Genomic DNA, 24,162 nt, shown 5'->3' with positions numbered 1-24,162 from the left:
ATACTTTATCATGGAATTGTGTTCAATGCGTGGATATTTTATTATTATTATTTTTTAATACGTTGTTAATGTACTATATATCTTGCACCTGCTTTAGTATTTTGTATGTCCTTTATCCATTACTATGGCTTTCAGACGCAAATGAAAATTCTTAACCAGTACGTTACATATTGTTGGTGAAACCTAGACTCATTCTGTCTTGCATATTTACAGACCTTTAAGTAATTGTACTGATGTTAACATGACAAACAATTCACTAAAGAAACAGGCCACATTACAGAATTAATGTAAACACAGAGCATTGTATTAGGCATATTGTACACACTGTCTTTGCCTTTGTCCAGTATAATGGGCCTTAAACTGTTTAAAAAAAAATACCTCAAACGCTTTTTGACTAATTGTGATCTTTTATTGTCTTGGTTTCACATAATGCAACATTTTAGTTAACAGTAACTGCATTTCCAACCCACTTTCCACAATCGCACAACCATTCTTTGGGTAACAATGTGCTAGTTATATGTCACATTTATCAATTGTTTTTGTCAATTAAGTTAATTATCAATTACAGCACTTTATGTATTTACGTTCATAAAATCTACCTTATTTCACAAATATGCATCAGGAGAACACAAAGAACAATAATGACAATGCAAGCAAGCAAACAATTTGATAACATCTTTAAACAAAATGCCACGCAACCCTTATGATGATTAAACATGTTTCAGTACAAGATTATACAGAATTAGCCCAGTGTTTCTACAAAAAATTTTCCTGATACTAAATATAAACTATGAGGCATGTGTTACAAGGACTAGGTGAAGAGAATTCAAGTGCTAATGCCAGAGGGATCCTTTCAGTCTCTGAATAGATTGTACACATAAAGCATGTAAGGGGGGGACACACATTTGAAACAGTTGTCACCACGAATAGGGTGTGTAGGGCCACTATGAGCAACCTGGTTTAACGTGAGAAGTCATTCAGTTTGTTATCCAGAATACTATAACTTTTAAAACCTGTATCCTCGTGAATATGACTTGTCCAAACTTGGATAGAGAAGCACATGTCCTGACTGAAGTTGACTTACATCAAGGAGCTATAGCAGTTTTCTCATTTTGTAAAATGCATGCCAGTGATGTTATTTTTTAATGAATTCACAGTCCACTGCAACATATATGATGTTCATTAACTTGTCAGGCCCCTGCACATGTGTATATTAACAAAGTTGTTGGACCCCCCCCCCCCCACACACACACACTCACTTATTATTGTCAAGAGTTGGCGTGGAGACAATTATAGATTGTAGCTATAGCAACAATGATTTTAGAAAATGTAATCCAGAGTCCATTATAACTGCAGTATACAGCTAAGGTGGAGACAGTAAAAGCAACCAACTCCATGAAGTCCTATATAACACATACCATACAGTGGATGCTAAAAGAAACACTGGGTCTTTTCCACTCTTTGCATGCCTACAGTATTTTCTATAATCCTACTCTAACCATGTTCTTGAAAATACTGACTTCAAGGTGTGCATTATATTTATAACCTTGGTTCCCCTGAAATCAGTTATGGCTATTGTTCTCTAATTACCCAGGAGACAGTTCTCTGGTGTGAACGCAGCCAAACCAGTAATACAAGAAAACAGCTTTTTTTGTTGTTACTTCATAATTTCTTATTTATGTACTGTTTATTAATTGATGTACACGTCTTATGAACATAGTTTCTTAGAGATTTAAATTGCAGGCGACTTGCCTCTTTCCCATCATCACACTTATTTTCCACACTACCGTATCAATCTAGTTCCAAAACAAGCTACTTGCCAAAAACACCAGGAGTCATGCATCATAGTATTGCCTATAAATACCAGAATTAGACAGGCAAAAGTGGGCAGCAGCAGTTGATAAATCTCTGCGCTATGGTCTCTAATATGTTCAGTCTACATCATTCCATGCCAAGTTTGCATCACGAAGAGCACTCATTTGTTGCCACACCCTCTGCGTGGCGCTGTGGTGCGGGAGAAGGAGCAGGTAAATACTGGCGACTAGCTCTTAAAAGCAGGGGTGGAGGATCTCGGTGCTGTGTGGCAGTCGGCAGGCAGTCACTCCTTCTGAGGTTCAGAGCCTTTGTTCTCGTCCAGGAACTTACTAATTAGGTTTAATGGCACCCCCTTCTGCAGCAGCTCATAAAAAGTGACCCCCCCTAATAAAACAGAAAAGACAGTTTCACCAGCAGGCATATGAACAATCATATTGCTGTTTAGTTCTGCAGTAGTAAAGGTTTTTGGCTGTAAAGTAACAAACTCACCAAGTTAAAGCCAGTTACATGTTTAAGTTAAGCTACTCACGGTGTACTGCTAGATTTTCAGCTACTACACATTATTTTAAATTTGCATTAATTGCAACTGTCCAACTATTCCCATTATTATTTTTAATCACTAGTACTTCACCATCTCTCATTCCTTTACAGGTGTGGCTCAAGATCAGTGACGTGCACGGACGGACGGGGGGGTCAGGGTGGGGGGGTTGAGTGGTCTGGGTTTGGGCTAGGTGGACTTAAGTTCCTGCCCCTATGTTCCAAAAGTGCCTTGTTTCTCAGTCAAGCGATTCTTAAAAAGTGCCATTTTTTCTCAATGAGCCCCTGCCCTTTTTATTGTCCTTTGCACATTATTCGAGGAACTCATACTTACAATGTGATTTGTGTTCTGTCATATTTAGTATCAGGACATATTGTATTCAATATATTTTTCCAATGAAAAAGGGCAGTATTATTTTTGAAGTAAAAAAGAAAAAACACCCAATAGTGGTATAATATCACAAATCTTTACTGAAAATTCATTTCATTTTCATTTCATAAATATGCCTCTAAATTCCATAATAAACAAATAATAATTCAAGAATAATTTTAGACTGGTGGCATGTCAAAGCAGATATGATTTCAAAGTACTGTATTGTTAAAGGCCCTGTCCACACTCCTTAACCGAATTCGAGAACCGTACTCAAAAATGTTTAAATTAATCTAGATCAAAGTGTCCACACTACAGTACCATTTCATTTTTAGTCAGGCTTAATGCGTCCAAACTCTATTGAAATAGCCTGGTTACAGTTCCTAGCAAAGCAATTAATATTGGAAATAAATTTGACAGTATCTCACCATACACTTTGTTTTTATTTCAAGATAATGTGTTAATCTTCATATTAATAGAGGTGCTAGTGCTAAAAATAAATAAAACAAGTATTTTGGAAAAAAGTAAATGCGAACACACACACACACACACACACACACACACACACACACACACACACACACACACACACACACACACACACACAAGTAGGGCTTGAAGTTTTCCAGGTTTTATTTTCAATCAGGCGACTCCCCTTTAAACAAATTGAGCTGATTTTGTTTTTATAATCAAACTCATAAAAAAACTGTTAATTACAACACAATTTTTTGTTTTACCTTCATATCTTGCTTGAGCCTAATTCTGGTCTCCTTAATTTTATTGCAAACAGAGCTGACAAATTACTTAAATTGTTGCAGTCGTCTAATTTAACACTGTGCTTTTGTGGTTTTCCCCACTAGTTTAACAGAGATATCCTGACAGATAATGTTTTTTTAAGCATAAAAATTGATACCCAATGCAGAGTGTACACTGATAGCAAGTCATTCTGGTGTCAAACATATAAGAAAGCATTTTGGGATATTGGAGGATGACAAAAAATGTACTTCGCTATTACAGTGCCCATACTCTGACAAACTGTACTACCTGATGTGATCTATTTCAGAACCGGACTCGGGGCTACCCCCTCAGGTGGTCTCGAGTGTGGTTCTCGAGTACGGTATTAAACTCTGCGTAGTGTGGACACAAACCATATTTAGCACTTAAGACGGTTTAAAGGCAACTAATACGGTTTAAAGGCATAGTATGGACAGGGCCAAAGTCTTACAAGGCCCTAAATGACTCTAAGACTCTGAATGCAGCCTATTCAAGGCCCAATAATGGTTTGCCTATGTAACCTATCTGAGGGCTCTGAGGTGCTTTTCATGAGAAGTGTTTTGAGGATTGTTAATGATGAATTTTATTCCAAAAATGTTTTAAATACAAATTCATAGCTTTTTATTCTTGCCAAAATGTCTCCCTCCCAAACAAACTCACAGAATAGAAATTACATAACCGCAGCGAGAAGGTAAACAAGGGTGGATCCCCCCACAACTTATACGATACAGATCCATAAACCAAAGTTGAGTGTCAATTCAAATTTGACATGCTTACATTTTATATTTACATATGGTATCCAGGCTAGACTATATTAGCAAACTATAACTATCGACTGATCAACAATACAGAAGAGCTCCAAGTATCTTATTTATTTATTTTTTTTCAATATTTGCTTTTTATCTGGGCATGCAATAATCACATAACCACATTCTTACCTAGATAAGGACGATCACAAAACAGATTTTATAAAGAAATTGGCAATAATGTTAAAAAAAAACCCTATCAAACTATGTATGAGCCTTTAATAGGCTTATAAAAATCTACATTTTTACAAAAACATCCCTTGCTTGTCTGACTTTTACCAAAGATAAAAAAAATATATGTTTTGCAGTTGTTATCTTATAAACAGTCAAAATTCCTTACAACATAATATTCAGTTTAAAAACAAACAAACAAACAAAAAAAAAACTTTCCAGATGAGAACAAAATATTTGCAGGAAGTGGATTCTTGAATATTAGTTACTCACCTGTTGTGTGAGGACAAGTATAGAAGCAGTTACCACAAAGGAATACAAAGAAGCATGTTTCTTTTCAGGGAATGGGTTACACAAGCAGTAAGTACTAGGTAAGGGTAAAGTAATAGGATTTCTTTCTTATACTATGCCTAATGAAAACTCAACAACGTGCTTTTAAAAGGTGTATCATGAAAGACATAAGCTTCATATGCCTTGACCATATGAAAGCTTACCTTGGATGAACACATGCACTCACAAATCCTTACGCAACTAAGGGAGAGAAGAGAAGAGGGTTTAAAAAAAAAAAAAACATCACAGTACTAAATAACTTAGTATTGAATGGGAAGGAGAAAATGAAGAAAAGCAAACCATATTAAAAATATATATTACAAATACAAATAACCAAAGCTTAAAAAACTGAAATCACATTTCTATGAAGTGATACAGATTTGTTAACAGGCGTTCATTTTCAATCAAAAGACTGATTTTAACTTCTAGGAGACTTCTATGAATCAATATAATTGTCAGTATCTCTTTTTAATTGTCTTTAAGCTTCACAGTTAGTTTTCATTTCTTGAGAACTCCTTACTGTTTTGTTTTTGCTTTGTTTTTTCTTATGATTCATACTGATTTTGATGAATGTGTTCCTGTCAACTTTTACAGTTGAACCTCACAATGCTAACTAATTTAACATATTTAATAATCTATTACCTCTGACCTGGTCAATGCCATGGGTATAATCTTACATGCAATATGAATAAGGGAAACCTATGTCTGCTGCAACTGATTTTTCTCCCAGAGACTTAAACCAGCTGAAGGTTCTTGCTTTCATCTCGTATCTCTAACATTAACCATTAAGTTTTATAACTAGCACTGTGTTGTGTTCTGAACAAACATATTGCTTACTGTAACTGTGTTCTGTGTTCAGTTGATACTAGCTGTATCCATTTCAACAGATTTGCAATGATTCTAATATTTAATACCTGGGTTATTATTCCATTGTGTTGTGAAGATAATGAATACTGTAGATGCCCCTGTATTTGTTTGTAGGACCCTGGCTTAAAATAATGAATTCTTTAGATAAATAACATTTTCTTCTGGCATATTAAAATAGCTCTCCCCCTTTATGGTCTACTCAAACTGAGCATGGTTGTTTTTTGCATATGCTCCAAGGATATTACATTTTATGTGGCTTGAAGCACAGTGGCACTGGAACAATTGGGGGTGCTGAAAGCAATTGAACAAAACTGTAACCCCTGTATATGACAGAAACCATGCAAAGCCAAGGGATGCAAGAACACCCCCAACACCTCTAGTTCCAGCAAGTTTCTAAAAACTGCCTGAACCCACAGCACTGATTGTATTAGATTTAAGAGATAATACAGAATACATATTGGCAATTAATCAATACTTTTAAGCAAGTTCATATACTCAAAGGTCCCATTTATGACTGTATTTCCTGTATAACTAATGAACTGATTGTTGGGAGTCATGTGAAATGTTGAGTAGTCTAGTGGTTAGAGCTGAAAACAAATGTGATAAAATGTTACAATCATTATGGGGCTTGCATGCACAAGCAGTTTTTTTTTTTTTTTTAATGCAAAATGTCCAAAGCTGACCAAAAACGTAAAAAGTTTTATATCCACCTCCATAAAAAATAGAAACACAAGAAGAAAAGACAAGACAAAAAAATAGAGCTGTACCAGAAAAGAATGAAAACACTTAAAAAGAAACAAAAAGAAACATTTGTTTTGTCAGAACAAATAATGGATGACAATAGAGTGGCTTGCATTATTGCTTGTGAGAAAAAGAAAATCAAAAAGGTTTGGCCAAAAACAAAAAAACAAGAAAAAAAAAAAAAAAAAAAACTGTGGGGGGGGGGGGGGGAATCAAGAAAAAAGAAAAACAAGAATATTTTGTATTAAACAGCTGGACAGAAATCTTTGTTACATAGGCTTACATTATGCTTGGCATGCAAGCCATAAGTTGCTAAGCATGTTTAACTAACATACCTGACAGCACAAGAGATACCACTGGTATGTCTTTGTATGTCCAGGGCATACCATTGTTAACTAGGCTGAAATAGTGTACATTACTCTGGCAGTGTGGCTGGGTGAATGTATGTGAAAACACGTGGGAATGTGGCTGGAGCCATGAATTGAATAAATGATTAAATAATTAAGGCTCAGCCACAGCCTTTTGTTTAGACCCTTGTTCAGGTTTGTTTAGTGTTTTGTTTATTCGTTATTTGTTTATAATTAAACGTGCACATTAGCTTTTCACTGATCCTTCTGTGTCTCAGTCTCCCTTTCTGGTAACCAACAGCCGTGCCAGTGACGCTGTCCTGTCACAATTACCTACACACCATTCAGATGTAATATAAAGTACGAAATACTACTACTAGTATACAGCATTTTGCGTCCTATTGTTGGGGTCAAAAGATAAATGAGTAAACATAAAGTGATGTTTGGAAACATATTGTACTACACTATTAAACAGGCAGGTGGTACATTATTGTTAAAGACTGATTTCTGAACCGGCTGCAGGCACATTGTCCTTTTAAGGCTTACCTTTCACCTCCAGTTTGCAATCTACCTGCGCCTCACCCAGGTCATTGATGGCTTTGCAGCTGTACGTGCCGCCATCAAAGGGGCAAGGCTTCCGGATCTCCAGGGTGCAGACCCCCTGGTTACTGAACATTCTGTAGCGGGGGTCGTTGTCGATGACTATCTTGTTCTTCATCCATATCACTTTGGGCTGAAAGAGACAATAAGAAAATTAAACCTTTAAAATATCACATAAGGAAAAATAGTCATATCTGGTCACCAAAATATACTTTATTGCTTTTTTCAAAGTAATGCTAATATTAAAACTCATAGGGAATGCTTTTGTATGGTCCAAGGGTGCAGATGTTCAGCACTGTAAAGAGGTAAGGGTTCTTCTGCTGAAGCGCAAACTTAAGACCCCCAAATTGCATTAACCATTTGACTTTTAAAATTTCTAGTGAATTCCTGGAGTATATTCTGGTAATCGACAGCAAAAAAAAAATCACTTTTACTTTTTATCTTGCCAGGAAAAAAAATACTTTTTTGCTATCTACTGTTTCCCACTGTATGATAAACCACAATTAAACAACTATGACTGCTTTCAGTTTAATGAAAATGAATAAGCTCTACATACCCTGGGATTAGCCCGGACACTGCAGTTCAGTGTGGCGTTGTACCCTGCCACAGCTATAGTGGTCACTAGGGGATGGGTGAATTTCGGGGGCTCGGTAAAATCATATTCCTGGTAGTCTGGGTTCTTGTAATTTGAACCTTTTAAATAGAAGGAGGGAGTTTTTTTTTTTTAAGAGATGGCATACTGTACTTTTGGATAACCACTCATTTTAATAGGAATACAATGTTTTCAGCTTTAATATTAGTAACATGGGAGGATTGACATATATAAAATATAACAATTTCCATGATTAAAACATGTAAAACAAGAAAAAAAACAGCCACAGCAACATTTCATTAAAAATGAAGATTTTAGCTCTGACAAATACATTGCAAAGTCACTGAGTGATAATTTCAATGTGACTAAAGTCTTTTCTTATGGTTGTTTGGTTTAGAGGGGATAGGCATATTTTCCACATGTCATCACAGATAAAAGTAACTAACCTTCCTTTACAATCAGTGCGCTGTCCTTAGTCACTCTAGCTTCCTCACTAAGGCCGCACATGTTCTCTGAAAATACCCGGAAAAAGTATTCGTTCCCAATGACAAGTTCAGATACTGTAATACTTTTTCTGTGGTAATGGTCGATTACAGTAAACCATTCCTAAAAAAACAAAAAGCGAAACAATATTTACAAAACACAGAAAACCATTCATTAGAGATTTCTTGCCTTCATTTATTTTTATGCTTTTTATTTAACCTCAGGTAAGTTTACTAACATCTCTCTCAGAGTTCTTCATAGGAGTGAACAATAAGTCATACCCCTCTTCAGGGTAGCCACATAATCCCTGATGTATGTTACTGGATGCTTTTCATGAAAGAGTTGTCATGTAATTATTTCCACTGTTATAGTACAGTTTCTATTCCATTCCAACCATGCACCACATCCAACACCCCTCTTCTTAACATGGGCCCAACTTGTTCAGCCTTGTTATATGATACACGAACGAGTTGGGAGGCTAAGCCTTCATTAACCCCCCCCAAAATGGTGTGCACCACAGCATTCTAAAAACGAAGGTACCATAGTCTTCTTGTCTGCTTTCTGAATGGTGTACCCAGTGATTTCTGCATTGCCATTGTCTCTGGGGGGAATCCATTCCAATGCAACATTCTCCCCCCAGACGTCCTTAATTTTCACAATCTCAGGTGGACCAGGCCGGTCTGTGTGCCAAAAACAAACAATACCTTCAGGTTGCAGCAAAATGAGTCAAGAGATATTAGAATTTAAGGTAAAACATAAGAAACTAATTTGATTACCTCTACCCAGCCAAGATAAATCACCTCCGGATTGTATTGGAGTGTTTTATATATAGCACTGGGGAATCCCTCTAGATTGCATCAACAACCTATTTTAGAGGTAATTCCTGGATATCCACAGATAAGAGGGTTAATGCAATTTTAGGGTGATTTCCCAGTGCTGTATTATGCTTTAACTGACAGGGTATAGCTGGTCTAATTGAGTCAAGTCGACAGTTGTAGAATATTACTTATATGAAAGGAGGTACGGTACCAATCAAATATGCATAAAGAGTTCACAGAAATGTAGGCTTAAAACACAAAAAACTGCATCTCTATCACCAAGATGTTAATCCAAAGTAATATATGTACAAAGTCCCTGACATACCAACTATTTGTATATCTATTGTAGCTTTGTCTTCATAGTTCTCCACCTTCACAGTCAGCTCGTATTTCCCGGAGTGATTCCTATCTGCTTTCCTGATGAATAGGATGCTGTCAGTGTCACTGTTGCGGATGTTAACCTGAGTCTGGTCCACGGGCTGGCCATTCGTCATCCAGCTCACCTTGGGCCTCGGCTTGCCCTGGAAACAGGAAACAACAACTTCATAAAACCCTTCTCAACAAGATCAGATATGGTCAACATATTTTTTAAAAATATTTTTTAGCTGTTCCTATTAAAAAGGTATTACCAAAAACATGTATATAGTTTAAGTATAAAACATGCTACTCAAACTTAATTGAAACTAACAACCTAGATATCTTTTTCTCTTTTGAGAAAACTAGTTAACCCTCCGTGTAATCCTCGTGCTGCCACAGTCTCTTGCAATGACTTCATTGACTATTTTCATAGTAAAATTATAAACATCAGAAATGAAAAATCTGTCTTTTCTGAATTAGTCTGTGGTATTCCACAGGGCTTTATTTTACATCCTTTATTATTTTCCATTTATATGCTCCCTCTTGGTGAGATTCTAAGCAAACATGGAGTAAATTTCCATTTTTATGCAGATGACACCCAGCTGTATTTGTCTCTAAAACCTGGTGATGCCTCTTTTGGGACCAATATAGTATCGAGAACTGCTTACCTCATATATCCCCAATCGTAACCTTAGATCCCTGAATCTGGGATTGCTGGTAATCCCTAAAACAAAGTATGTTTAAAGGGGGGGGGGGGGCTTTTTCTTATAGTGCCTCCAAACTTTGGAATGAGTTACCAACACATGTGAGGGAAGCTGAGACTATCTGTTTTTAAAACCAGACTAAAAACATTTGTTTGAGCTGGCATTTTAATAATATTTATATGTATTTGTAAGTATGTATATATCTGTTTTAGTTTATATTGTTGTATTTAATCTGTTTGTATTTAATCTGCATTATTAATTGAGTGCTTTGAGATACACCTGTATGAATGGTGCTATATAAATATTATATATATATATATATATATATAATATATATATAGAGAGAGAGAGAGAGAGAGAGAGAGAGAGAGAGAGAGAGAGAGAGAGAGAGAGAGAGAGAGAGAGAGACACACACACACACACACACACATACACACACACACACACAATATGTGACACTATTTTGGCATGCTCTGTTTGATTTGATGTAAAGCACCAAATAAACCAAAATAACACATCACGTAAAATATTCCCCATCCCAGGGAGAACTTCCGCTCCAGTAATCAGCAAGATAGCCAAGTGCATTTGGGGAAGTGAAACCCATAGAACAGCGGTCTGGATGAAGCTACAGTGAACCACACAAACAACATTTCAATTCACTTTAAAAGAAACTCAAGTTCGCTTGATTTTTTTATGGTGTCAAACCTGAAAAAAATGTTTGTTTGCCAGCAAACCACGATTCAAATCATTAGATGTGAAAGTGCCTTTAGTTGCTTGAGCTTATAACACGATATTGCTATAGCCTGTTATTATTATGTTTCATAATACATTTATACTGCAGATAGATTATTGATGGTTCATAAAAGATGTTCTAAGTAAATTACCTGGAAAGGTACAAGAAGATTGACTACTTCTCCAACCCTCCGAATGTAAGTTTGATGAAGATGCCTTGGGATACGAATCTTGGGCTGTTCTGAAAGAAGAATGGTATTGTGGAGTAAGGTTTGTGGACCATGTGAAGTTCACTGTCACATAAAGGATTTAAGTTTCTTGGGGTGCTCCTTGACAGCACTGTAGACTTGATTAGCACAGCAGAGTGCTTCCTCACATGATTCTGCAAGCATGCTTTCAGCCTGGCCTGAAGGGACCCTTCACTGAGCCATCACGACTGTCCACTCAGTCTCATGTTTAATGGTGGTATGGTTGGAACCATCAAACGCATTTATGGTGACCTAAGCTGGCTTCTGGAGGTGAATCATTTTTATAATTCTTTTTTTTTTCTGCAAAACATTTAATTACACTGAACAATAGGCCCTATAGGATGACATATGATGCAATATGTTAACCAAGCCCAGCTGACACTCACCAATTACTTCTTTCACTAGAATAGGATGTGGATGCATTCTGGGTGCACTGGCGCCTGCTGCGTTTATTGCTTTAACCCTGACAAAGATCTTCTCCCCGCTTGGCAGACCATGGATTGTATATTTCGTCTTCTCAGTCAACTCTTGATTGGACACTATCCATTCATCCTCTTCGGGAGACATAAAAAACAGACAGCAGGCACAGGAGAATAATTCAGGATTTTATTTTCATCATAAAGTAACTGCAAAGGCAAAGGTATAAAACTAACTGAAAACAACTAGGTTACATGAATAACTACTTAAAGATGTTTTCATTCGTTGATGAAAAATTGTCCCTTGCCTTCACACTTGCTTTAAAATAGGGCACATAAACTATTTTATTTCCATCCTGGGCATTTTCACGGTGGGATACCGCTAGTCTGCACCTGGACAAACAGCAGCTGTATGCACTACGTGACTGACTTATATGTTATGTACAGGAACTTGCAGAATGGATACAACTGTGTTGAGAATTTTAAGAAAACACATTTCTTAGAGCAAAACATTTTATGACGCTTTATGACATTTCAAGCTGCGGCACAAACGAACCACTGTGCCTGTGTAACATTATGAATCCACAGCACTTATCAGGACAGGTACATCATCCAATAGCTATGGCTATAACCTAGGCAAATGGCGTCCTCTGTGTAATACATCAACTTACTTCCTTCAAAGCAATACTCTATGACATAGCCATCTAGGCCTGCAGCTCCAATATGCTCTGGAGGTCGCCATTTCATTGTCACTGTAGAGTCAGTGACCTCGTCCACTACTAGCAGTGATGGTTCACTAGTTACAGCTGAAATATAAACAATACAAGTTGATATTATGTTGGTGCAATTCAGTTACAGCAGTGTACAGCATTGTAATTGAAGTACTGTCAAACATCGCTGCAATTCAACAATACTACAAAACACTGTATGTTACAATCATTCGATATTCGGCTTGTAATACATACAATAAAGTATCGACATGCAGAGACTAATGAAACTAAGAAATTAAACTGCTTACCAAGTGGTACAAATGCCTTTGAGGGCTCACTTGGTTTGGAAATGCCAATGGCATTCACTGCAAAAACACGAACTTCATAAGGCACGCCTTCGATCATCTTCTTTGGTTCAAAAGCCTTCTCTTTGCAAACATCAAAATTCAGTCTCATCCATCTGGAACTTTGCTTTTTCTTTCTCTCAATGAAATATCCTGTAGTACACAAAATTATTGCTGAAACAGAATGCTTTTATAGCTCATTTGAAAAAACCAAGGTTAATAAATACCTTTCTGTAGTGACTATTCTGATTAATTGAGGTACATACTGCATATTTATAATCTTAAATCACAGAAAGACAAGAATGTATAGGTCCATTATCTCTTGAGCTAACACTGCTTTCAACCATTACAACTATTATACTGTATGCAGTGTGTATACGCAAACAAGCGTCACATTTATATTTACTGAACAAGACCCAGCATCAAATTGTAAATAAATCCAATTTTGGGCTTGAACTATAGATGACTGGACTGCTCAGTTGGCACCTAATACACAAGTGCTCACAAAAAAAAAAAAAAGAAAAAAAAAAAAGTTTTGGGGAATATTTCCAAAGTGTACTGTACTCGTGTCTTTTTCAACTGAGAAAAATCCTAGAGTGCTAAAAACCCTACATATCACTTATAGTTGTCTGGATGTAGTAAAAAGAATATAGAAAGAAAAAATAGCTGTTTCAAACCTAAAATTGGTGAACCACCATCATACAATGGGGTTTCCCAAATCATTGAACACCAGTCTCCACCAACCTCAGTTACAATAGGTGCTTGTGGAGGGTCAGGGATGTCTGTTGATAAAAAAAAGGAAGTTTGTAAAATTGACTGTTTTGTATGTTTTTTATTTGATTTTAACTTAAGCTTAGTGAACCATCTTGAAATGTTGCAGTATATTTGGTTATATTCATCAAACCTCTATTTCCACTACCATTATATTAAACGCCAAATACATGGTACATAGCACAATTGGTACTTCTCCTAATAAAGAACAAGTCTTCATTGCAAAAAAAGACTTCCTAGCAGTTTACTTACCTACTACCTTTATTTTGAGCTGAGCAGAGTCTTCACCAGCTTCGTTCTGCAACACAATTTTATACGTCCCAGTGTCCTCCCTTTCAGCTACATCTATAGTAAATGTGCTGTGATCTGGGAAAGATTCAGCCCGTACTCTACTACCAGTGTCAAGGATCACCTGGGAATACAATAACAGCGCTATATCAGCCTCTACTTCTACTGCATTGCTATTCTACTGTTAATTAGCTAATGTAGCTAATGTAGCTAATGTAATTAACTGCTAATTCTATCGTCACAGCTGAAGTGATTTTACCAACTTCTTGAATAGTGAGGTGTTAGCCTGGGAGTTCCACCTATTGTATGCTGTGTTCCCTCAAAACATATGTTGGCATTATAAAAATAATTGTGCAAGTGGAGAGACTGAACTAATGTATCGGTACACTAGTCAGTTTTTTTTCAGAAGTGTTTGACGTTGCTGATTTTGATTTATTGCTTTCAAAATTGCCACTAAGGAAGTTAATCATCTACCCAATCTCAACTTCACTGTGCAAACCTCTACAAGCAAGGGAGAAGGTTATGAACAAAATAGTTGAGTTATATTGGGGTGCTTGTTAATCTGTACAGTGTAACTGTGGACTGAATTAAATCAAAGTGTATGATGCATCTATACAGTGGCTACCTTCAGTCAAGAAGCCAAAAAATAGGGCTAAAAGATGTTATAGATTTTTCTATTAAAACATATTAGAACATTCTTCCAGAAAGAGCAATATATCATTTTTTTTTTTAATTGATAATTGCTACAGTGCTGCTATAAATTAGAATTAATCCAGACCTGGGTGTATATTAGAACTAGACTCACCCTCTCGCCTTTCATCCAGACAACCCTCGGAGCAGGCTGTCCTGTAACAGGAATATCCAGCCGAAGTTTGTTCCCTGCTTGAACTGTCACAGTGTTTTCTGGGTAGTTAAGACTATCAAGGTGAATTTTTGGAGGATCTAGTGAGCAAAAAAAAAAAAAAAAAAAAAAAAAAAAAAAAAAAAAAAAAAATATATATATATATATATATATATATATATATATATATATATATATATATATATATATATAGAGAGAGAGAGAGAGAGAGAGAGAGAGAGAGAGAGAGAGAGAGAGAAAGAGTAGAAAGCTTTCTTTAAAATGTTGTTACTATGTTTCCAACATAATTTTAAAGTCACACCATTTTAATATATTGGCACCTCACCCTAATTAAAATTAAATAGCAAAGCACAAGGTGATCAATTGAAACTTCTGGCTCACAGACATCTTCTCATTTATCAATTCTATCAAGCACTAGCTCCGCACTCAAGCGGTCAAGTATGTGCTTTATGCTGACGACAGCACTGTGAGTAATGTACATCTGCTGCTTGGGGGAATCCATTACACGGTGATGTATTTTCAATATGTATCTATATTTATCTTTCTGCTAATATTGCTCTTAACTACTCTAACAAAATGCAGCAAAAAACAAAAAATACATAGCTAAAGCATTTTGACAATCAAATAACATGAATCCATTGTTTGGAGTTTTCCCTTCCCTTTTTACTTTTACATAAGCCCTGGTTAACCAGCTGATAAGCTGATAAAGAGTTCAATAAAACTGTGCAAGACTACAAAGACTTACCAGTCACATGGACTTTACCATTCAGGCTCACTGAATACCCCTCTGGTACAAAGGTATAGTCCCCCATGTCATCAACTCCTGCATTCTCTATTTCTAGTTTGTGTGAACTTTAAAAGAAAATGAGCTTAGTTTATTAAAAGGAAAAACGCTGTTTATAATTAAAACATCAGAGCATACATAGAAAGCAGTATTGCAACCCCAAATCTAGCTGAACAAAATGGAGATAAGGCCATTGGTGTGTTCACTGATTAAATACAATTATTCAATAATTGGTAGAAAGAGGCAACATCAGAAAAATGCAACCATATCAACTGAGTCCCCAGGATACATTAATTAATAGTGTAGCTGCTGTTGTTCTGTATACCTTCCTCTGTGGGTGATCTTCACACGATCAGTGCCTGGGATTAGCTGTGCGTTTTTGTACCATCTTCCAGGTACGTTGGCTGGATTTATTTCACAGTGCAGGACGAGAGATTTTCCGAGTCTCACTGTTTGGTCAGTCAGATCCTGCAGAATCTTCAGGGGTTTAACTGGGGATAGAAGACACCAATATGGAATTATAATATATTACAAGTATGGAAGTGCAGAGTATGTGTGGCACACAGGATCCTACATTCTCTTAGGAAAGATCTAAGGGTAAAATGTATACTTCAAGTACATGTTTCAGTCTATATACTGTAAATCCATAAATATTTGCAAGCCTTTTATTATGCATTTTTTCGCATATGAAAAAAAAAAAAAAAAAAGGCAACATTTTTGGCACAAAAACAAATTCCACAAACAATGCATACATCGTGTATTGCAACAGGTGGCCAAGAGTTCTGGAGCAAAACAGGTTTTTATGGGTGTGATTTGCCAAATATTGTGGTTGCAAATATTTGTGGCTTTACCATATACTTGAGATGAAAAAAAAACAAAAACAAAAACTGTCAAAACTGAATTCAAACAGAAAAAAATACAGGTGTAAAATCAACCAATAAAATACAGATAAAGACTGTTTCCTTTTTTATCTGTACAAGTAAGCATTTGCTTTTAAATATAGTGGAAGGCAGAGCATTCCTCTGGAAATCACAGCTTGGCTTTTAAGTCATTAGATTTTTTCATCACAGGTAAAGACAATGCAATGCTCTGTATTACTTGAAATCATTAAGCTTAAGTACATACGGTCTACTTGTACATGGGCTTCCGACTTCCCTCCTGTAGTCATCGCTGAGTAGACTGCAGTGTCTTCTTTCTTGGCGTCCTCAATCACCAATGTGTGCTTCATGCCGTCACTCTTAAACCTGAACCTGGAGCGAATTTCTCTGGGGATCTCCACTCCATTCTTAAACCTACGGAAAGATGCAGGGGGAAAATGAACAGTGCAGACCTGAACATCTTGCAAATGAGGAACCAAAAGGTCAAATCACAGAGAAGAATAAATTGGTCTGCATGCAATCAAAAATCAAAAAATAGTTTTTTCTAAAGGAAAATGCTACACATGAATTCTAGATTTTCAGGGTAAGCACTGCTAGCACACTGATGATGATGTTGGACAAGGGTCACATTTTTGTTCTGTTATCTCCAAACAGATGGAATTAGAACAAACATAGATGCAATCAGAACAAAAATCCACTCCAGTTTGCAAAAGGGTATTTTAGATCATATTCATACCATTTAACATTAGCCCCTTCTTCTGACACTTCACATTCAAGCTCAATTCTTTCATTAACTGTCGTTTTCACAGCTTCCAGTTCCTTTTTAATTGTAACTGGTAACTCTGTATGAGAGAAAAAAAAAAAAAAAGGTCTTTTAAACTTTCTAAAATGGATAAAATGTAACATCGCTGGTTTGTAGCTGCAATCAATGTAAATGCACACTTAACTTTATCAAACATAATTTGAATATATAATATGTTTCCTTGTGGAAAATGTTGATTTGCTGGTAACCAGCAACAGCTTGGAATTGGAACATACATTGATTGGTTGCTAGTGGCCTAATTTCTTCATACAATTGTGAATATATATTCCTAAGAATATGCACGGAGATGTGATTACCATTTGGAAAAGCAATGAATTCCAACTCATTCATGTTTAGTTATGTAATCGGTTGGTTATTTAGACCCAGGGGAGCGGTAGGGATTTTTCCATCATTACCACATCAGTTCAGTTCCAGAGGCTCACTTCTGATTGCACTTGCTCTGATAGGCTGTACAGTACCTTTTACAAACAGTTCTGTAGAACATTTCTCATCCCCGGCCATCACTTGATACGCTGCATCATCTGCCATGGTACAGTTATTGATGACCAAAATGCGCTGGGTGCCCTTGTGCTCAAAAATGTACCTGGAAGGAAGTGTGGACAGCCAGTCAGTTAAGTGCATGATATGAAGTTAGATTTTATATATACTGTATTATAATATAAACTGAGCAGAATAAAGTACTTTCAAAACCAGCTGCAGTGTAGGACACCCCTTGAGAATATTCTGTTTGAAGCTGCTGTTATTGAAATCCTATGTCAGACACAAACCATGTACAGCATGCAAAATATCCTAGTAAAGTGAACAGCTTTCTTCACTGCCCTTCTACTTCGACTGTAATGCTGAACACAGTATATGAATGGGAAATATCACTAAATCAATAAATCATACAGTTAAACAAACTTGTAGTACAATGCTGGTTTTATTCTATATATTTAAAGAGGCATTATGGAACCATATTAAGATAAAATTTCCCTAATATCAATTTTGGAAGTTGTAAAGTTGTAACATTTTTGTTACAGTACTTCTGTAACATGAATGTGCGATTTACAATTTACATACCGTCAACTCTGAGTGATTCCTTTGTCAGTCAAAGTGTCGATAGTATATATGTAGCTTCACAGTTAAACAAATAATCTCCCTAACCGAAAGTACCATCATATGCTGCTAAATGGATCAATTATATTTATCCATGAACATTTCAGAGTTATACACTATCTACACTAGATATGAGGGCATCCAAACTGCCTAAACTAATGACAGTATATACAGATTAGGTTGATGAATTTAAACAGATTTGCACTTTGTTTTATCGGACATGTGTATGCTTTACAATGAATGCTGCTTTTGCAAGGCAAGGAATGTGCTGGTTTCCAAGATACTGGTTTAACACAGCTGAGCGCTGACCGTTTATTTAAACACCTTTGTATCTGTGCATTTGCGAAATAAAAGGTGAACTTACTTTTTCTGACTGTGGGATTGCAGCAGAGCCAGGATTGCACCACAGGAGAAGTGTATGAAGTGGAAATTATAGCAGATAGGAGGAGGATGACAGGGCATTAACAGACAAAAAATGACAGGAAACATCATGCCTGGAAGGGACCTCAAAAATCATTATTTACAAAAGAAGAGAATTGTATGCCTTATTCAAATACTCTAAGGATACAGCATTGAAGACCAGGGACCAGAAAAAATACAATAGCCTCCTTAATGACTTTAACTGGATTTTACTTTTAAAGAACTTTGTGAACTGTTTTTCTACAAGGATCAGTGTTCCTCTTTGGTCCTTTCTATGAATGATTCTGCAGCATAGTACGTGCCATTCAATTCAACATAATATGATTCATCCATTGTTCATTGGGGACCCACTCAATCGGTTTATTATTGTTTTAGATAAGACTTTATGATGTTTCTAATATTGTTTTAAGGAAATTATGCAATGGTGTTAATTTCATGAACATTGTACTCTGAGAAATACTCATATGAGACTCATAGAATCAACAGAGTTTAGTCAGTTTAAATCAAGCATTAGCTGCTTGATCCTTTCTAGCATTTTTGTGTTTGAGATGCATTGTGTTACATTTTTCAGAACCACATCCATAAACAGTAGTAGGAATGAAGGGAGTGTTCTTTCAAACTAAGGTTTGGTGCACAATAAGGCAGTAATATTGTCTTTGGTTCTCTGACTGATTCTCAAATGGAAAATGCAATCAAACGTTTTTTTTTTTTTGTGAAAGGAGAAAAGACACATTTGAAGATGCAAATTATAAATTGCATGCAAGTGTTATGGCCAATATGTGCAGCCTGTTTAAAAAATATGTGGATCATATGAATGGTATGTGAATATAGGATTTAAGAGACAATTATGTTTTGAAGATCTACTTCCATTATAGAAACTGAACAAAGCAAAATCCAGTTAAATGGCCTTTGAAAGAGGCATTGCCTTTTCACTGTACAAAGAGGGGCCTGGTGTTAACGGCCAAGGAGTCTTTTAATTAAACAACACACTACATTTGAGCACAAATGCAGGTGAAGGAATTGAGTTTTAAACTGGCAATGGTTCACAATCTAGCATGCTGGCTTAGCTTCTCATTATACTTAATCAACGTATAATTATGTTCTGTCAATCCTATGCTTTAAGTGATGCTTCTCAGACAGTATAACTAATATACGGCACTGTTTAAACTAACAAATATACTAGAAATCCCACTGCTCATTTTCTCTACACAATGGATGGCTTTTGTAAGCAGACTCATGTAAAAGAAAATCAGATATTTTAATTAGCAAATATATATTTAGCAGACAGACATTTTCTTCAAAAATCCATCATCCATATTTCAAGTATAATGAGACAGCAATAGCTGTGGAGTGTGCTCTCCAAGCTGTCTTTATTGTGCAGAATAACTATTATAGGCATGTGAGTTTTTTTACAGCTGTAATTGTTTTTACGGTACTTAGAACTGCAAGTCCAATGCAATGGATTTCAAATTTCTTACTTCTCTTGGAAAACAAAATGCTACAAAACAACCATACTGGATCAAAGACCACTGGTTAGTGCCCACATGTTCTTCACTATACTACCCCGAGTGGGTCAATTGGCCTCTTCATGATAAACTTGTTGGAAGAGCACTATGAGATATTGGGTTACAAAAATAAGCACATAAATACATAAAACATTTCTTATAATAAATGCTATATTTTATGAAAGACAACTGCTAATCTGTTTGACTGTGATTAATAAGTCCCTACCTAAATAGCGGCAAGCTCTTCAAAAAATTATGTCTCAATTGGAGCAAAAAATTGCGGAAATGACAGAAACGCTTTATCATTAATATGCCTGTGTGCCAAGTCATATATTGACCGTGATCATTTATCATGTCCATAAAATAACTAAGTGAGTCTTTTTGAGTCTTTTACACAGTTTCCTTTTGCTTGAATTCATGCTGTACTGCTGTACGGGAGATCTGACATATTTAAATGATCGCTGTAGCTAAGAGGGAGGTCCTGAAAATGTAAAACTCTTTTAAAGTGTATGCAAATCGGTGGACTGTGAGTACTATTTCTAATAGATCAACCCCTGCGATGCTGCAATGGGCAGAGATATCCATTTTGTAAAACAGTCCCATTAAACTGCTAAAAATTTGGCGCAATATTGTGGAATCTGCACTTTCTTTAATATTACTACTTAGGCCCTACTGATTATATATTAATACTCTTATACAGTAGTTTATGTTACCTTACAACTAGATTTGAATCCTGCATAGGTAATAAAAGGAAGTGACTAATGAACCATTGCTGGAAGGAATAAAAGGTGAAGGACTGGGAGACTTTTTGCAAAACGCAAATAAGAAGAAAAACAAATGAATCACATTTGCAAGGAATATAAAAATGGTGTTCATTTGTGAGAAGTAGGGAACAAAACTAAAAAAAAAAAAAACAGAAGAAAGGAAACGGTCACTTACTTTGGGGTGGGACGGATCTCCTGACCATTCTTATACCATTTCAGTTCCACTGTAGGGTCTGCCAGTTCTACTACAAACTTTATTTTCCCTCCTTTGTCAGCTTGGTAAGCAGATTCCAACTTCTTGGAAAAGGCTTAAAGTTAAAATGATCAATTTGGGAGAACCATGTTAGAACTCACATTCTTTTATTCTCTCAGATCGATTATTAGTACATTAACTTTTTAATACTTCTGGGGATGAGGCATTTTATATTTACTCTAGATAACACTAAACACACAGTAGGGGGGTCCTTTACTTAATAATTCCAGGGGTTACATAAAACAATGACACACAGTAAACAAAATCACTTCAAGAAGCATCTCCTGACAAAAAAGGAATTGCCAAATCTGTCTAAGTAAACACAACTTCATAGTTGATAGTTGATAATATATACAAAGGACGGATCAATTCTGTTTTTCATTCTTTAATAACTAAGGAGGGCTTTATTGACCAGAGTAAAAGCTCAGCTAGTCAGGCCCGAAGCCCTGTTCGGGCCCAAGACAAGGGCCTTAATTTTCCTTACCTTCACTCTTCTTCTCCTCTCGTTTCATGCGCTTCAGTCTTCTCAGCATGCCCCTCAAGTCAGTGATACCATATTCAAAAGCTATCCTTTCAAACTCTTGTGGTGGTGCGTTCTTAAGTATCTCCCACACATCTTCCTCCGGTACAGTCTCCTCTTGCTTAATCTCCCTGGGTCAATAAAAATAAACTTCTTATTCATGTTCTTGAGCCTAATCAGGGATGGGCTACAGGTATTCTGTCTATTTAGCTATCGTGTCATAAAAACTACTGACAGTCTAACTAGTAATTAAATAGGGAAAAGCACACCACTTTAAATAATTATTACACTTTTAGTGCGTGTAGTGATCAGGGTTTCATGGGAGGAACACATAATTCTGCAGGTTTATTTGGTAAGATTAAGAACATAAACATTATCTTGGTATTAAAGGTACAGTATTAAAGGAAATTGTAGAACGTGTTAGTTTATAAGGAATGGTTTTGGTTAAAGGAAGAGGTATACTCCAAAGTATATTTAATATGAGGTATTTAGCTAGCTACATTCAGCTGTACTAAAATTTCTGCCTAATTACTGTAATGCCCATCCCCTTTGTGTCATTAGTTTTTGTTCTTGTATGTAACAAAAATGTTAGGAATGTACATATCAATCCAAAAGGAATAAATACCTTATTGGAAAGGCCATGAACATAAGTAAGTTATTGTAATGTTAGTTAGCAGGGTTATCCTAATACTAAATGAAACAGTTCATTAGACAGCATATACAAATAAATTCATACATACCTACAAAGTTGCACTTTCACAGACATTAAACAATGTCTGAATTTTTCTAATAAAATAGCATACCGTTGTGTTTGTTTTTTTCAGGCATTTATTTTTTTAAATAAATGTTGAATTGTAAGGTTTTAATAGTAAGCAGGGCTTTTATATCACTGAAATATAATAACGAAGTAGTGGTAACACTATTTTACAGCATTATTTATAAATGGTTTATTAATAGCTTGCAGATTATTTATAGATTTACTACATTTTTCAAGTGTTTTGAAAATATGTATTGTGCTTTTAAAAAGCCTAACATCAAATAAAAATCAACAAGTTTCTAAAGCAAAGAACAGAAACGCTAATCGTTTGCTAACTATTAATAAAGAGTTTATAAATGGCACTGTTAAAATAAAGTGTTACCAAACTACAATTGGCCAACACTCTTGAGTAATACCCAAGCTACTTAACATGCTTGTAAGACTACACAATTAAGATACTTACCCAGAGTACTAACTCTTTAAAATAACTTATTCATTTTACTAACCTGTTCGCTCTGAATGCATAGGGAAAAAGAAGAGACAAGCCCAAATAAATGTATAATTTTACTGGTTTTAATTACACTGTGTAACAATTTTTATTTTATTTTTTGTTCCTGGGTAGTAAGTGTTATTTCCTAATTGCTTATGCCTCAAAAGTATAGAAAATGGCTATTATTATACTGTAAATACAGTATAATCGTAAATCTCGAAAAACTACTCACTTCTAAATCTTTTGTAGTCATTTTTGTATTACTTTAGTATAGATACATGTTAATTTGGATTCATATGTTGTTTTTTTCTGGCTTTATGTGAACGAAAAGACACACATTTGCCCGTTTTCCCATTGGAAATAGTGATATTTTGAAATATCACTGTCCTGCTCACAAAAGCAAAGTTTGTGGGGAATAATAGCCATTTTCTATACTTTTGAGGCATAAGCAATTAGGAAATAACACTTACTACCCAGGAACAAAAATTGTGTTACATAGTGTTACTGGTGTATTTAGAAATGTCTTTGATGCCCTGCTGCTGCCTTCCCCCATGCACGCTACAATACATATATGATTACTGAATAATCTAACCCACTTCAAATTTACCAGTATCATTTTAAAGAAAATGTGTGAACAAGAACTGTTGGGCAGGATTTTCAAACACCAGTGTTATTATATCGAACTCGTGGCATAGTAACAAGTGTATTAGCAGCAAGTGATTTTCAAATGAAATGTGTTAATTAAATCAATCCGTTTATGCTTTGATATTGAGTCGATGAGTTCGTTAATGAACGCATTTCTCGTTAAAAACCTTAATTGTCGCAGGTCACCTACATCACTTCCTGTCTCAATGACTAGATAATCAAAATGCTTTAACGATATATAAAAAAATTTAAAAAATGAATGGAAGCATAATTTGCCTTTATGGAAACTACTAGCATACAGGGAGGAGGGTCTCCCACCGGAAAGCAGCAGCAAAATGTAAAGAAAAAATAATGGGAATATCTATACTGTGTATAATTTGTAAACTTTAGAATTGTGTATTTTGTCATACAGAATGTATATTTATTTAGAACACTTCTCACATAAAATGCTGATTATCTGGCATGTGAGTGAAAATCGGATGGCATGATTAAAAATAAATAAATAAATAAACCTTATTAGTTATTTACCCTCATTCGAGGGGATA

The 24,162-nt window shown here is 35.7% G+C and overlaps 1 protein-coding gene across 24 annotated transcripts in view; it reads right to left on the bottom strand.

The window, feature by feature from the left end:
* Positions 1 to 387: 387 nt before the first annotated feature.
* Positions 388 to 24,162, bottom strand: part of mybpc1 (myosin binding protein C1) — a 45,867-nt gene continuing 22,092 nt past the window's right edge. For 22 of the 24 annotated variants that reach the window (XM_041255069.1, XM_041255071.1, XM_041255074.1 and 19 more), the window contains 22 exons: positions 22,989 to 22,997; positions 21,690 to 21,856; positions 21,128 to 21,260; positions 18,628 to 18,636; positions 17,627 to 17,751; positions 17,082 to 17,187; positions 16,593 to 16,759; positions 15,793 to 15,958; positions 15,429 to 15,535; positions 14,627 to 14,763; positions 13,786 to 13,945; positions 13,440 to 13,544; positions 12,727 to 12,915; positions 12,380 to 12,514; positions 11,679 to 11,846; positions 11,197 to 11,285; positions 9,577 to 9,772; positions 8,974 to 9,113; positions 8,397 to 8,556; positions 7,915 to 8,051; positions 7,305 to 7,491; positions 388 to 2,199 (listed from right to left, as the gene is read on the bottom strand). In XM_041255069.1, the coding sequence (XP_041111003.1) occupies positions 2,099 to 2,199; positions 7,305 to 7,491; positions 7,915 to 8,051; positions 8,397 to 8,556; positions 8,974 to 9,113; positions 9,577 to 9,772; positions 11,197 to 11,285; positions 11,679 to 11,846; positions 12,380 to 12,514; positions 12,727 to 12,915; positions 13,440 to 13,544; positions 13,786 to 13,945; positions 14,627 to 14,763; positions 15,429 to 15,535; positions 15,793 to 15,958; positions 16,593 to 16,759; positions 17,082 to 17,187; positions 17,627 to 17,751; positions 18,628 to 18,636; positions 21,128 to 21,260; positions 21,690 to 21,856; positions 22,989 to 22,997 (2,893 nt within the window). In that variant the 3' untranslated portion in view covers positions 388 to 2,098. Of the gene's footprint in view, positions 2,200 to 4,967; positions 5,005 to 7,304; positions 7,492 to 7,914; positions 8,052 to 8,396; positions 8,557 to 8,973; positions 9,114 to 9,576; positions 9,773 to 11,196; positions 11,286 to 11,678; positions 11,847 to 12,379; positions 12,515 to 12,726; positions 12,916 to 13,439; positions 13,545 to 13,785; positions 13,946 to 14,626; positions 14,764 to 15,428; positions 15,536 to 15,792; positions 15,959 to 16,592; positions 16,760 to 17,081; positions 17,188 to 17,626; positions 17,752 to 18,627; positions 18,637 to 21,127; positions 21,261 to 21,689; positions 21,857 to 22,988; positions 22,998 to 24,162 lie in introns of all 24 variants that reach the window. The other 2 variants (XM_041255077.1, XM_041255070.1) reach the window with 2 other exon arrangements.

The sequence above is a fragment of the Polyodon spathula genome, chromosome 7 (genome assembly GCF_017654505.1).
Source record: "Polyodon spathula isolate WHYD16114869_AA chromosome 7, ASM1765450v1, whole genome shotgun sequence".
Lineage (NCBI taxonomy): Eukaryota > Metazoa > Chordata > Actinopteri > Acipenseriformes > Polyodontidae > Polyodon > Polyodon spathula.
Note: the sequence above shows the minus strand (reverse complement) of the source record. Positions and strands in the feature narration are given on the sequence as shown.